At 37.5% G+C, this 15,741-nt stretch overlaps 1 protein-coding gene across 2 annotated transcripts; it reads left to right on the top strand.

The window, feature by feature from the left end:
* Positions 1–520: 520 nt before the first annotated feature.
* On the top strand, positions 521–15,058 carry LYSMD3 (LysM domain containing 3). Of its 2 annotated transcripts, none has more exons than XM_023215048.2 (3): positions 521–681; positions 4,825–5,090; positions 11,317–15,058. In XM_023215048.2, exons 2-3 carry the CDS (start codon positions 4,836–4,838, stop codon positions 11,443–11,445), a joined length of 384 nt encoding a protein of 127 aa, XP_023070816.1. In that variant the 5' UTR covers positions 521–681; positions 4,825–4,835; the 3' UTR covers positions 11,446–15,058. The 2 variants fall into 2 exon arrangements, with proteins under 2 accessions (XP_023070816.1, XP_023070815.1); XM_023215047.2 differs by having other exon boundaries at positions 525–681; positions 11,258–15,058.
* Positions 15,059–15,741: the final 683 nt, after the last annotated feature.

The raw sequence follows: 15,741 nt of genomic DNA, 5'->3' as shown, positions 1-15,741 counted from the left end.
TCTTCACCATGAAAAGGGTAACAAGCATGGTGCAATTTTCTGAAACCGTGATGTCAACAGTGCTTTTGAGGTGTCCTTCCCCACCCTAAAGAAAATTCGAGATGCACAGCAAGAAAAAAATGCAAGGCAGCTCCCCGACACATCCTGAGCCACGGCTCGTCCTCAGTGTGCCTCCGACAGTCTCTGCCAGCTCCGTGTGGTCGCTGGACAAAGACGCAGCCAGTAGGTCGCTGGGGGGTCGCGAGTTCAGTCCGCTGACTTGACCACCAGATCTTTTCTGCTGGGAGTGAGGTGACGGGGAAGAAGGAGAGGAGTTAAGGGCAGGGCTGGGGATTGGACCCGGGGATTGGACCTGGGGATTGGATCTGCCCCCGGGCCCCTGCGGAGTCCCTGCGCCTGCGTGCTGGGCGTGGACCTGTGGTTGGACTCCCCGGTTCTGGGCTTGCCCTCCGCCTCCTCCCCCGCCTCTTCCCACCTCCGCCCACTTGACGCGATGACGCACCTCAGGTTTGCGGACGTGGCGGCGGCGTACGGCCCGGAAGGCGTAGACGTTGGCGGCAGAGGCGGAGGCGGACTAGGTCAGTCCAAGGCTGAGGCTCGACCATGAACTTCCCCGGGACAGCGGGGGCGACGGACCTTTTGGTCATCTCCTCGCAGCGTGTCCCCTGCTAACGAGGACAGGTAAAGATGGTGGCAGGAGGTGAGGGTGGCCCGGTCCAGGAGGGCGGGGTTGGGCCCCAGCTGCGTCCTCACGGGAGGCGCTGAGCCCTCGGCCACAGGTGTGGGTGCTGTAGGGCGGGGCTCGGCCCGCGGGGAGGACACCCCCGAGAAAGGGAAGAACTTCCAGACCAGCCCTGCTAGGCCCTCTTGTCACACTGTCGGGGGAACTGAGGCTCAGAGGAAGGACGCCTACCGGCTTTATTACCGGGGCAGCTCATTTCCCACCCAAATACAGCATTTCTCTCACAACTTTATGTTGGCGTGAAATATTCGCTGACGGCATCTTGTCACATCGCTCAAGTGTTATGCCGTGACCGAAGAATCTGAGACGTAATCCTCGCTGACGATAGCAGGGAAAGAAAAACTTGAGGTGTGCAATACAGAGGGGAGGAAGTTAAGTTTTAAAAAATAAAATTGGCCCTGGCAGCGGATAAGGCGCCTTTGATTCTGTCCCTTTGCAGCTTTAACTTGTGCCCTGTGACCCTCTTATTGCTTCTTGCTTAAAGAAGGTCAAGGCGAAACACCCAGGAGCAGCCGTTCTACCGTACGAAGGTGTTTGGGAAACCATTTTCAGTTACAGACTGAGCTGATGAATGCTTTAACACTGTTTTGTGGCCCCTCGTAATCTACGTAACACGCAGGCTTGTTCCAGGTTTCTGAGGAGGGAATTCTGTGCCTTTTTCCTGCACTAAGAGAATTAAGAGAAGTGAATAGAATTGAGCCAGATGACTTAAATATTATGTACTTTCTAATCTCTGAGTAGTAGACTGGAGTGATTGCCTGGGTCAGTCTGTTCACTTCGGTTGGAGACACAGCCAGTTCTTGATCATTCAGAATACCCAGTTTTGTAACTGGGTATAGTCAGCTGCCTGCATTTCATTACAAAGGGGAGTGGAGAGAGAGTGAGACAGGTGAAGTTTTGACCTTTAAATTATTATTTAGAAATATATCATGGAGAGAGGTTGATAGAAACAAATAGCTAAAATGACTTTGGGGCATTGCTTAGTGATTTTCAGTTAGCTGTACTACTAAGCCAATTTTTAAGTTCTAAGAACAAATTATTAGGGAGAAAGTGTCTAACGGGACGGCGTAAGTAGGTCGGTATAGCTACGTGTAAATTGCTGTATATTAAGTCTTAACTTTTTGATCATGGATGCTTTTTGAGAAAAGCAATAAAAATCTCCCCAGAAAAATATACATATGTATAAAATTTGCCTGGAATCTACAGGATTCACAGACATTCCCTAGATTAAAGACAGAAGATTAAAAAAAGACTTGGTTAAATGAGTGGAAATAAAACTGTTATCCTTGGAGGAAAAGATGTAGTCATGACTTCAAAACTACTTTGGAGATATAAAATGTGATAGTTTTCTTTAGTTTGATAGCTGTCAAGTTAGGAATCCTAGTTCTTGGTAATAATGTAGCACTTAAGAGAACAGTTGAAATAATCTACTTAACATATAGCTATTAGTTCTCTATGTTATCTTAATAGGAAATCTTGAGCTTTTAAAGCATTACAATATTGCCCTTAGAGCAGGGTCAGAAACTAGCTTTCAAGGGTTGGATTCAACTATATTAAATGGTTTTAAAGCATTTTATGATAAGTATACGCCTACATAGAAAGTACAGGTTGGGTAGTCCTTACCTGAAATGCTTGGGACCGGAAGTGTTTCGGATTTCTTTGGATTTTGGAATGTTTGCATATACATAATAAGATATATTGGGGATGGGACCTGTCTGAACATGAAATTTGTGTTTCATGTTCAACTTATACAGATAGCCGGAAGGTAATTTTATATAATTTGTGCACAAAAGTTTTTGTATCTGGAACCATCAGCAGGCAAAATTTTGTGTCACTATCTCAGCCACTCTTATGGAAAATTTGTGGTGGTTTGGCATTACCAGCATTCCTAACTCTGAATTTATGTGCTACTAGTAAGCAATCATTTTCTTACACTTATTCACACATAAGCGCTTAACAGGAAAAAAAAAAAAAAAGACATACCATTAATACAGTGAAAAAATAATGTGTTCAGGGTACTTAAGCACATCACCAGAATACCTATACAGGTTTAGCATTCCTAATCCGAAGTCTGAAATACAAGGCGTGGAATTTTCCATTTGTGGCTTCATGTCAGCACTCAAAATATTTCAAATTTCAGAGTATTTAAGATTTGGATTTTTGGGTTAGGGATCTTCAACCTTTGTAATTTATTGTCATCCATTTTATGCACTCAGATTTTTGGAGCTGGTCTCTTCTGTTTTTTTTTTTTTTTTTTTTTTTTTCTGTTTCACTTGGTGCTCATCCATAGTATTAAAAAAATAGTGAGTCTTTGAGATGTTATTTTGCTTTGGCTTCCATGACATAACACTTCCATGGTTTCTCCCTCTTCTGGACACTCCTTGTCCATATTTTCAGGCTGATTTCCTTTCACCAAGATACTGAATGTTGGACTTCTTTAAGGCTCAGTCTTGGGTCCTCTTTTCTTTTTCTATACTCTCTAGGTAATATCATATGTACTCACAGACTCATTTTCACCTATGTGCAGATTGGTCATGAAATTTTATTTCTAACCTAGACCTTTCCTCTGAATTTGACTGTATAGCCCATTTGTCTATTTGCCATTCCTTTTTATTATCTTAGAGGAATTCATAGTCATAGCCATGCACCTACTGCCCCAGCTCCTCTTCCATATCTCAGAGAATGGCACCACAATTTGTTATGTAAATCAGAAATCTTGGTGTGATGCTTAACTTACTCCTTCTCTTCATGTCTGAACCACCTTAAGTGCAAAGTGTTTTATCTCCAAAGTGCCTCTTACTACTTCCCTCCATCTTTCCCAACAAGAACAGAAAGCAGTCTGCCCCTTCTTATATGAATAATTAACACGAAGCCAAAACTGTGAATGTGGGATTAGTTAATTTTAAGTTCTTGTGTTCCTAATGAGAGTAGATCAACTTGATGATGGTGAGTTGAGAGTGAGTATGCAAGTAAACAAAAAGTATTCGTTGATGCATGTTTTTAACTTAGGTCAGCTACCAGTCAGTCTTACAATGCTTTTTCTAAAGTATAAATGAACACAGTGACCTAAGATCTGTTCACAGTCTTTATGGACCATCAATTGAAGTTGATGAGGACTCTAAGTTGGCTAAAGGGCTTCCAGGGAAGCAAAATCATAACCTGTATAGCAGGCATATCTGCACTAAATATAAATACCGAAGTCCAGGAGGAAGTAGTACAAAAGATACTCCAATCCTGAATGAATTTAAAATGCAGAACAAGCCAGAAAGTTTTGAATTCATAAAAGTGTATGTGTATATAAAACATGCTTTGATTCCATCAGAGCTATAAGTTGTATAGTCACAAGTTTTTAAGACATAACACAATTATTTCTCTGATTTTCTTCACATACTCAGAATAAGGGGAATTTAAGATTTTATATTTATACATTATATTTAATGTAATATTTTATAATATTTAATTTTATAATAAGTTATATTTTTACCAAAAAAATTATAGCAATTTGCCTTTTTTAATATGTAATTACTCCACGTGTTTAGTGATATATGATCTAATAGAGGAGATTACCTCTTCTTCCCATACCTTTGCCTCCACTGCCAAATATGTTTGTTGTACTTTAACAGTTATAAAGCCTGAACCTAGACCAGGCATGGTGACTCACACCTGTAATCCTAGCACTTTGGGAGGCTGAGGTTGGCGGATCACCTGAGGTCAAGAGTTTGAGACCAGCCTGGCCAACATGGTGAAACCCTGCCTCTACTAAAAATACAAAAATGGGCTGGGCGTGATGGTGGGCACCTGTAATCCCAGCTACACGGGAGACTGAAACAGGAGAATCACTTAAACCTGGGAGGCAAAGGTTGCAGTGAGCTGAGATTGCACTATTGTACTCCAGCCTGGGTGACAGAGTGAGACTCCATCTCAAAAAACAAAACAAACAAAAAAAAACTTAAACCTAAATGTTTAAATAACTAATACCATTAAAACAAAAACAAAAGATTGTGTCCTGAATGTACGATGCATGCAGTCAGTCAGTTGGATCAGCTACATTCCAAAATTTTCTCTGCTTTTTTTTTCTCCAGATTTTAACATTATGGCAGGGAGGCATCAGAATCGTAGTTTTCCTCTTCCAGGAGTTCAGTCAAGTGGTCAAGTACATGCATTTGGAAATTGTTCAGACAGTGATATGTTGGAGGAGGATGCTGAAGTGTATGAGCTTCGATCCAGAGGAAAAGAGAAGGTCCGAAGAAGTACATCAAGAGATAGACTTGATGACATTATAGTATTAACAAAAGATATACAAGAAGGAGATACACTAAATGCAATAGCCCTTCAGTACTGTTGTACGGTAAGTTTTAATATCACATAATGCAATCCATAAGAAATTATTTGTTTACCCACGCTGAAATAAATTCCATGTCCTTTTTTACCTTGTTTATTCCTTTCTCCATTTTTTGCTCTTATTATTTTTTTGCATAGAAATCTGTATCACATGGGCTGGGCGCGGTGGCTCACGCCTGTAATCCCAGCACTTTGGGAGGCTGATGCGAGTGGATCACAAGGTCAGGAGATCAAGACCATCCTGGCTAACACAGTGAAACCCCGTCTCTAATAAAAATACAAAAATTTAGGCGGGCGTGGTGGCAGGTGCCTGTAGTCCCAGCTACTTGGGAGGCTGAGGCAAGAGAATGGCATGAACCCAGGAGGTAGAGCTTGCAGTGAGCCAAGATCCCGCCACTGCACTCCACTCCAGCCTAGGTGACAGAGCGAGACTCTGTCTCAAAAAAAAAAAAAAAAAGAAAAATCTGTGTCTGTGTCACATTTGTAAATGTTTACTTTTTAAAATTTTAACAAATACTTGAATTTCTGTGTATTTCCAAATCCACGGATTTCAGTATTGAAATCAACATTTAACTGTGTTATCTTCTTATTCAAGTGGTAAAAAAAAAATGTGGAAATGTATAAGGAAAAGTTTTTCCCTGTCCCAATTTCTTGAGATAACCAGTATTAACACTTTGGCATGTTCCTGTACCTTCTTTTGTGCTCATAAGTATTTATTTATATATACATGTTTTGGGGAGTTGGTAATCTTTGTATTTTTAAACAAAGATTATATCGCATTTTACTCTGCAACTTGCATTTTTCATTTTTTAGTGTATCATGGACACCCTCATGACCATCCCTTAAAGCCTTATAGATCTAACTCATTATTTTAAATGGTTGTATAATGTCTGTAGTATCAGTGTTCCAGTATTTTTAAGCCATTGCCCTATTAATTGATACTCAGGATTTTCTTGGTGTTTTACCTTGTGTAGCAAATATTATCACAACTGTATCTTTAAATGGCAGTGCCTTTATTTTTGTGGGATAGATCCCAAAAGTGGGATTGCCAGATAAGAGGAATGGTGAATTTTTAATTTTAATAGATACTGTACTCTATTTGGACCCTTTTTCTGTCTGTGTCATTATGGCCATCTTGAGGCCTTAGCAGGATTTTTTTTTTTTTTTTGAGATGGAGTCTCGCTCTGTCGCCCAGGCTGGAGTGCAGTGGTGCGATCTCGGCTCACTGCAAGCTCCGCCTCCCGGGTTCCCGCCATTCTCCTGCCTCAGCCTCCCGAGTAGCTGGGACTACAGCCGCCCGCCACCTCGCCCAGCTAGTTTTTTGTATTTTTAGTAGAGACGGGGTTTCACCGTGTTAGCCAGGATGGTCTCGATCTCCTGACCTCGTGATCCGCCCATCTCGGCCTCCCAAAGTGCTGGGATTACAGGCTTGAGCCACTGCGCCTGGCCAGCAGGATATTTTTATATCCACATTGATATGGAAACTGGTTAGAACATTTGTTTTCAGACTTTTTGTTCTCATACTCCCAACAGAATTTTGAAATATGTGTACTGTGTACCTCCTCGCACATTTTTAAGTGAACTTAAATTCTTCCTCATGACTTAAAATAGTTACAAAGTGTATAATTTTCAGAATGTTGTATTAACATGTAAAAATAAGACTATTAGAGTGCTCTTTAAATGCATCCATAGAATTCTAAGTACTTCCAGGATTTGCTACCTGAAATTTGTATTATTTTAAAAAGTGGAAAGTGTGTATATGAGAGCTCTTTTATTAATAGCATGAGATTTTATATCATCCCTTTTTCTCATTAATATTTTCATCTTCCCCCCAAATTTTTCATGATGTAAAGTATTTTTATACTTGAAAAACCTCTTATTGACTACCTGTAATACTTTTCTGCAATAGGAACACATGTCTATAAGTTTATATTATATAAATGTATTTATATATCTTTATATTCTAAAAAAATTATGGTCATGAGGTTGTATTTTTTTCTACATTTGCAACTATTGCAATAATTCACATTTCTTATTACAATTCACAATTCATCAAAACATTACAAATTTTGATTTTAAAATTTGATAAAATATTTTATTAAAATGAATTTTTTGATGTGGTAAAAGAGCTGGGTAGTTTTTTCCTCCTACCTTGCTCATGTATGGCAATATCAATTCTTGCCATTATTACATTACAATATATCTAAGTTTATTTCTAAATGCAAATAAACATGTGAGTAAATGTTTTGTAGAGAAATAAGACCATTGATAAATAAATTACAGAATATGTCATAGAAGGTAGATGGTGGAATAGACTTCAAAATGAGAGACAAGGCTAAAAACATCAAGGTACAGATCCAAGAGGAGAGTTTGTGGTTCGGTGGTTTTATAAGATATTAGCTTTCTTTTAATGAACCTAGAAAATTATCTTAGGGAAATTTAACATACCATCTGAATAATTAAAAATAGGTCATATTTCCAGTGAGGTACAAAGATGTTTCAGGCATTCAACAGTGATATAAAGATTTCAAGGAGGAAATATGGTAAACAACAAAGGGAATTTTCGTAGGTATTTCAGAAATGAGTGGCACAGACTATTTGGGATGAAATGCTTTGAGACACTGAGGAAAAGTTTGATCCATACAGTAAGGGAATACAGTTATTGTAGGGTTTTAACAGGAGTGATACGGAACAACAGAGGGGGCTGCTGATGAATTGAAGGGGATCCAATAAAGAGATTACTGGAATAATAAAGATGATCAGGACTTAGACTAAAATATTTGTGATAAGGATAAAGAAGTGTTAAAAAATGTATTGGGGAAATCACAGGATATATCAGCTGATTGCTTATGTGAAGTGAGAATGATGAAAAGTGCTTAACATTAATGGAGAGATGGCATTGGCCACTGTATTAGTCTGTGCTCACATTGCTATAAAAAAAAAACCTGAGACTGGGTAGTTTATAAGAAAAGAGGTTTATTGGTTCTGCAGGTTTTACATAAAGCAGGCAGCATCTGCTTCTGGGGAGGCCTCAGAGAGCTTTTACTCATGGCAGAAGGCAAAGCCAGAGCAGGTATTTTCACATGGCTGGAGCAGGAGGAAGAGCGAGTGAGAGAGGAGGTTTCACACACTTTTAAACAACCAGATCTCACAAGAACTCAGGACATTATCAAGGGGGAAATCCACCTGCATGATCCAATCACCTCCCCCAGGCCCCATCTCCAACATTGGAGATTATAAGATGACATGAGATTTGGGTGGGGACACATACCCAAACCATATCAGCCACTATAGTGGGAAAGGTGATGAACAGAATTAGTTAAGAGAAGCAGTGCATCTTTTTGATGGGAGCATAAGCAACAAAAAAATTATAAAATTTATTATAAAAGGATTTATCATTTAAAAAATACAGTAAGTAGTTAGTGGTATATTCCACTTAGAAATAATCTTAAGAATTATTAAAAATCTGTCAGTTATACAACTGATGAGAAGAATAAAAAGTCCAAGGTTGGAATCTTGAATGCAACCAAGGAAGTTAGCATAGCATAGAAATCATTATAGGGATATTCAGAGAGATAACTTAGGTAGATACTAAATCTTGGAACCCTAATTCAGAAAGAGTATTAAGTAGATTAGTAGGAGTACACCATACCAAGCAAAAGAGCATTTAAAGAGAATGGGGTCAGACTTTGGGATTTGTCAGTGAATCTTCATTTGCTATAAGACAAAACAATGTGAAGGTAGTAAGATGATAAAACACCCTTTATCTTTACTGTTTCATCTTTTAGTTATTGTTCAACCCTTTCCTTCTAATCCCCCCACACATACACTGCAAGATTATTTTTCCAGCTTGACCTCTTTTAGTCTTCATTGTACTTGATTACGAATCTACAGTTGATTCTGTTCACTACTCCCTCATAAAGACCCTCTCTGCTTGACCACTTTGAATTTTCAGGTTTCTGGTTTTCCTACTGTTAACATTTAATAATAGCTAACTTTTATATGACATACTATATATCACTGTTCTGAGTGTCCCGCAAAATTTAAATCATTAATGTTCACCTCAACCCTATAATGTAGGTAGTAGTATTACTGCCATATTGCAGGTGTGGAACCTTAATGGCAAGGAGGTTAAACAACTTGCCCCAGGTCATACAGCTAGAAAGTGTCAAAGCCATGCTTCAAACCCAGTTATTCATGCTTTTAACCACTATTGTATATTCCCTTCCTGGCCATTCTTCATCTCCTTTGTGGATTTCTGTTACTTAGCATACCCATCAAATGTTGGAGTTCCTTAGGGATCTTCTTGTTGCTTTTTTCTCCCAGGCTTTTTCTAGTGAATCTGTCTACTCTTGGACCTCTTTGACTTCAATTACTTTTTTTTTTTTTTGAGATGTAGTCTTGCTCTGTTGCCCAGGCTGGAGTGCAGTGGCATAATCTCTGCTCACTGCAACCACAATCTCCTGGGTTCCAGTAATTCTCCTGCCTCAGCCTCCCGAGTAGCTAGGACTACAGGTACATACCACCATGCCTGGCTAGTTTTTATATTTTTAGTAGAGATGGGGTTTCACCATGTTGGCCAGGCTGGTCTCGAACTCCTGACCTCAAGTGATCTACCTGCCTCGGCCTCCCAAAGTGCTGGGATTACAGGCATGAGCCACCATGCCTGGCCGACTTCAGTTATATTTTTGCTGATAGTCCACAAATCTGTGTCTCTAGCTGAGATCATTCTTGAGTTTCAGGCATATATCTACAACTCTGTCCTGAACATCTTCCACTTGTGTATCTCAAGCAACTCCAAGTCAGCATATCTAAAATCTGCGTTCATCCTCTTCTTAACCTCCACAGTGTTCCATTTCTTAATAAATGCCATCATCCATGAAGTTGACCAAACCAGAAATCTAAGCTTCATACTAGACCCACTTTATCTCTCTGACATCAATCAGGTGTTACATGATTAGGTTTTAGATTAAAGCGTTGATGGAAATGAATGGGACTAATAGATGGTGGGAGAACCTGGCATACCAATTGGTAATCTGCCAGACACTGCCCTTTTCCCCCAACACAGTGGAATAGGATATACAGACAGGTTATCTCACAGTGGATGGGATAATACAAACAGGTTGAGGAATATATAATATATAGAGAAAAAGCTTATAAAAGTGATTAATCTTTTTTTTTTTTTTTTTTTTTTTTTTTTTTTGAGACGGAGTCTGGCTCTGTCGCCCAGGCTAGAGTGCAGTGGCCGGATCTCAGCTCACTGCAAGCTCCGCCTCCCAGGTTTACACCATTCTCTTGCCTCAGCCTCCCGAGTAGCTGGGACTACAGGCGCCCGCCATCTTGCCCGGCTGGTTTTTTTGTATTTTTTTTTTTACTAGAGATGGGGTTTCACCGTGTTAGCCAGGATGGTCTCGATCTCCTGACCTCGTGATCCACCCGTCTCGGCCTCCCAAAGTGCTGGGATTACAGGCTTGGGCCACCGCGCTCGGCCTGAAGTGATTAGTCTTGAAGGTAGTTGAATAATGCATTTACACTGAGAAGTTTGGGGGGGAGAAATGGCTTCAGAAGTAAGGGGATAAATTACCAGTTTTTTAAATTCTAAGGTATATATGCTTTTCCACACATTTTAGCATCTTTTTTTGGAATGGTGGCATCTTCAATTTTTGGTGAAGTTTTTTTTTCCCCCTAGATATACATAAAATAATGCTGCATCTTAAGAGTTACGGCATCTTGGTTTTGATAAAATATGGTAGTTTTAGTTGGGTAGCATTTGTCTATATTCCAGTTTCCAAATTGAAATAAAGAAGATAACTACCCATAATCCTTCCTTCACAAATTGTTTACGAGTAGAAGGACTGTGGTATTTATGCATGATGCACAAAGGGAAACAGCAAAGGATTCTAGGATCTACTAAAATAGCATTAATTAGTGTTACAAATATATGTGGGTGATAGTAGAAAATAGTGATTTCCTAAGATTGGTAGATCTAAAGTGGTGTAGAATTCTCATCTACAAATAAAATTAAAATTTCTCTGGGTGCAACTTAATACTAATAATAATTAAGTTCAACTTTTTTTTCCTCCAAAAGTAACTAGGATGAATGACTATTGCTACCTTTATTTTGATTTCGAATTCAGTTGTATGTTGCCTTTTTTTTTTTTTTTTTTTTTACAGGTAGCAGATATCAAGAGAGTTAACAATCTCATCAGTGATCAAGACTTTTTTGCCCTTAGGTCTATCAAAATTCCAGTAAAAAAGTTCAGTTCCTTGACCGAAACACTTTGTCCTCCAAAAGGAAGACAGACTTCACGTCATTCATCTGTTCAATACTCTTCCGAACAACGGGAAATTTTGCCAGCTAATGATTCTCTTGCATACAGTGACTCAGCTGGTAGCTTTTTAAAAGAAGTAGACCGAGACATAGAACAAATAGTAAAGTGTACAGACAATAAGAGAGAGAACCTCAATGAGGTAGTATCGGCCTTAACAGCACAACAAATACGTTTTGAACCTGATAACAAAAACACTCAACGTAAAGATCCCTATTATGGAGCAGACTGGGGAATAGGGTGGTGGACAGCTGTCGTGATAATGTTGATAGTAGGTATAATAACACCGGTGTTTTATTTGTTGTATTATGAAATTTTAGCTAAGGTGGATGTTAGTCATCATTCAACAGTGGACTCTTCACATTTACATTCAAAAATCACACCCCCATCACAGCAGAGAGAAATGGGAAATGGAATTGTGCCAACTAAAGGAATACATTTCGGCCAACAAGATGATAATAAACTGTATAGTCAGGATTCTCAGTCACCTGCTGCTCAACACGAAACATAGCAATTAGTTCGTAATCAAATGTTAGTAGTCACATGTGCATCTGGAATGTGGTGAATCAGTTATATCCAATAATCGCTTCAAAGGCAGAATTTAGAGAGATTGAGGATGCTTTTGTTTTTAACAAAAGGATTTCACACTTTGAACATTTTTTGAGCAACTAGTTGATGTTGAGAGCAGTTGATCCATAAATCTGGTGTGTCAATGTTTCAAGCAGAAATTAATTTAAACGTGTGTCTAGGAAGTTCTTAACTGGAAGATGTATCATTTTTCTTAAGATGTATGTTTAAATTTTTTTTTAGGTAATTTTTAAAAAGTTTATTAATGTTAAATTTATGATGCAGAATGACAGCATCAGTTGTCTGCAGCTGAAAAAAATTTACTATGAACCCCCAAAATATTCAGTTGCAAGAAAGTTTGATTCTAAAATTATTCATGGTAGCATATGTAACACACCACTTCAAAACTTTTAAAAATTACATTTAGCACATGACTATGAAAGCATACGTACAAAGAGAAAGGGGAAAGTGATTTATAATTCCTACAACAGAGGCCAAGAAATAGATTAAAATATTTTCAAGACCCCAAAATAATGTATTATGGTTGGGAAGTCAGTAGAACACTGGAATAGGTGAAGACCTGACAGTAATTTTTGTCTTAAGAATGCTTTCTTTAGGACAGACCCTTTAACCTCACCTCTGTGCATCTGTTTTTAAAATGATTATATTTGTCTCTGATATTTGAAAGCACTTTTGTAGTTTCGATGATGAAAAATATGTTAAACATGTACATATTACCATTATTTAAGAAATAATTCCTTATATACTGTGATAAATCATTGCTGTTACATACAGCAACATGCCTTAATTATATTTAACGCCTTACTGCTTTATGTAAGTAAATCCAAGTTTCAGAATTAAAATTACGCATTATTTCAGATGGTCCAGTCAGATTCGTTACATAGGCTATATAAATTTGTCTCCATTTTAACCATCAAGCACAAATAATTGGGTCAAAACTGTCTGAGGTCTGTTGAAGAAAACGGTTCATTAAGCAAAAACGAGTAGAGGTCTTTTATATTAACTGTAACAGACAAATTAGTAATCCCTTAACCTCTGTTTTTCAAAGAGAAAACACCCAATTTAGACTTTTTTCCTGAACTATACATATAGCATCAAATTGGGAAACAAAGGCCAAAGGTGTATAGATTGCTTGAAAGGGCGTGATAGTGCCTCTTTTTAAGATCTGTTGAGTCGGCTATAGTCTGGCTAAGGAAGCAGCATTTGCATACTGATTCCATCATTTAATCTTTAAAAGTATGTGTTCTAAAAATGTAACCAGAATGATTCTTCAATAGAAATGAGATTTGGTGGAGTCTGGATTGCCTGTTTTGTATATAATATATATTTAAGATATATACCACCACCTCATTTTCTGGGCATTATTTCCTAATTGTTGATGTTTCAGGCTTTTGATAAATCATTTTATATATTTCAAATTTCAGTTGGAATAAGTAAATATTTATGGCAAGTGGAGTTTTATGTACTTTCAGGAGAAGACCATCAGGAAGAGACAGGACAAAGAAGTCAAACATTAAAGCCTTTGCAAGTATTAGAGGACCTTAAACAATTACCAAAAAGTGTTTAATAGGAAAGTTACAAATTAGTTCTCTTAGCAAATTAAACATTTAAAAAATAGTTTTAATGTGCCTTGGGCATCTTGAAAAGAAGAGTGTGATATAATTTATGCTCAGTGTTAACTGGTCAGTTTACATTGTATTTATTAAGCCTGCTGAAAAATGAGGTTTTAAGGAAGAAAATGCAGATTATTTTAGGGTAAACAGGCCAGGTGTCCTTTGAAGAACTTTGTTTACATCAAATTGATGAAACTAGTCAGTGATTCCTTACCTTTTTGCTAGTTGTACTTTGAAATTGTTATGGGTTCGATTTCCAAAATATGTTATTTATTTTTAAAGGAATAAGGTGTGCTGATTAAAAATCATTTGTCTTGCAGAGTATCCTTTTTTGAAGGAAATATACATCCTTATAACACATCAGGTAGTTTTCTTTTTTCTATATTTAAATTATATATTTTTGAATTAATTGAATATAATTTGAGTTACATATAATTCTGTATAAAGGTTACATATTGAATTACAGTTCTTATCCGTTTAGAAAAGAATTTTCTAAGCATTTAAAACATTTGGAATAATTTTAGTTTCTAAAAAGTACTAATGTAAGTTAAGTTTGTATCAAATGCAAATTACCTTGTATAACTAATTAACAAGCAGTTATTGTTTAACATTGTGATTTTAATTGTGTTGGCACCCTTATTTGAATCTGCTGCTTTACATGTGGTCTTTGTGTGTGTCTGCATGTGTGCACGCATGCACTTGTATGCAATGTAAAAGTAACAGCAGAATCACTGCATTTGGTTCACTTAAAATTTTGGAGTTAGCAAGTAAAGAAAAAGCTGATAGTTTTATGAAGTCTGGGTTAAAATAAAATTGCTATCCCACTCCTAGGAAGTTACGGGGTTCCTGTTTTCAAAAGGTATGTTAAAAGTGGTTAGCTGGCCACATTAAAAATTAGAAGACTCATGTTAAATTATCTTCTCCAAAGGACTTTTTATTTACAGCTTTTCTTTTGCTGGACTCTACCTGCTTGGCTCAGTGTCCTGAAGAGTTTTTTTTAAATGAACCACTACTTAGTAATTCTTTTTTATTTAAAGTATTTACTTCTAAAATTACCTAGTTGGAAATATGAAGGATTTGCTTAGGTTTAGAAATATCATGAAGCAAGGATCTAGTCAGTGTTACAGGATAAAAGTGGAGTTTTTTAAAGTCTGTATTTAAATGGTGCACTGATGGGATTCATTTTTTATTTGAATTACAAAAATGTTGCTCAGGTAATCCGTATTTTCTTCCACGTATGTGCATTGCACTGTTAGATCACAGAAATATCTGAATGCTTTTTTATATATGCAAAATCTATCTTTTGTATAATGTATTTTATACAAATGTAACTAGAACATTATGTTAGCATGTACATCTGTAAAATGTTTTTAAAATTTTTTGCCCCTTTTCATATTTTGAAAGATCTGTAACATGTAATAAAGTTTCTATTATTCAATCTAAAATGGAAGCCAGTGAATTTAATTGAATAAAGCAAAGCTTTTCTCCTCTACTTTCAGACTAATACAGAGATATTATGTAAGATACAGCAAATTGCCAGAGGTTTACCAATTCAGATTTCTTACTTGCTACAGTGAGGCAGAATACCCTGGATTATCTGTAAGACATAGATAAAACATTGTAGATGAATGTTCTTTGGGGGATTTTCCTCAGGATAAGATCTGGTAAGGCATGGTCCAGGAATTGCTATGAAGTTGTAGATGAGTCATTATCTACAGATTATAACCTGCTCTATTTATATGTAGTTTTAATTTATTATAAAACAACCTCAAGAATACTGTTTAAAAGATTCTTAGCAGAAAAATTGAGAAAGTTCTTTGGAGCTTTTATTTGATGGAGGAATGTGTATAAACCCTGTTTTTTTTTCCCCATTTTCAAATGCATCTTGATCTTAAAATTGTGTTTTTTAAATAAAATGGTAATTTTTACTACAGGGGTTTTATTTTTTAATTTTTTTTTTTTTCCTGAGACAGACTCTTGCTCTGTCGCCCAGGCTGAAGTGCAATGGCATGATGGTTCACTGCAGCCTCGAACTCTTGGGGCCAACTGATCCTCCCATGTGAGCCTCCCGAGTAGCTGGGACTACAGGCACATGCCACCACACAGGCTTGAGATTTTAACCATGTAA

The sequence above is a fragment of the Piliocolobus tephrosceles genome, chromosome 4 (assembly GCF_002776525.5).
Source record: "Piliocolobus tephrosceles isolate RC106 chromosome 4, ASM277652v3, whole genome shotgun sequence".
In the NCBI taxonomy this organism is placed as follows: domain Eukaryota; kingdom Metazoa; phylum Chordata; class Mammalia; order Primates; family Cercopithecidae; genus Piliocolobus; species Piliocolobus tephrosceles.
The sequence above is the reverse complement of the archived record's forward strand: the minus strand, read 5'-3'. Positions and strand labels throughout refer to the sequence as shown.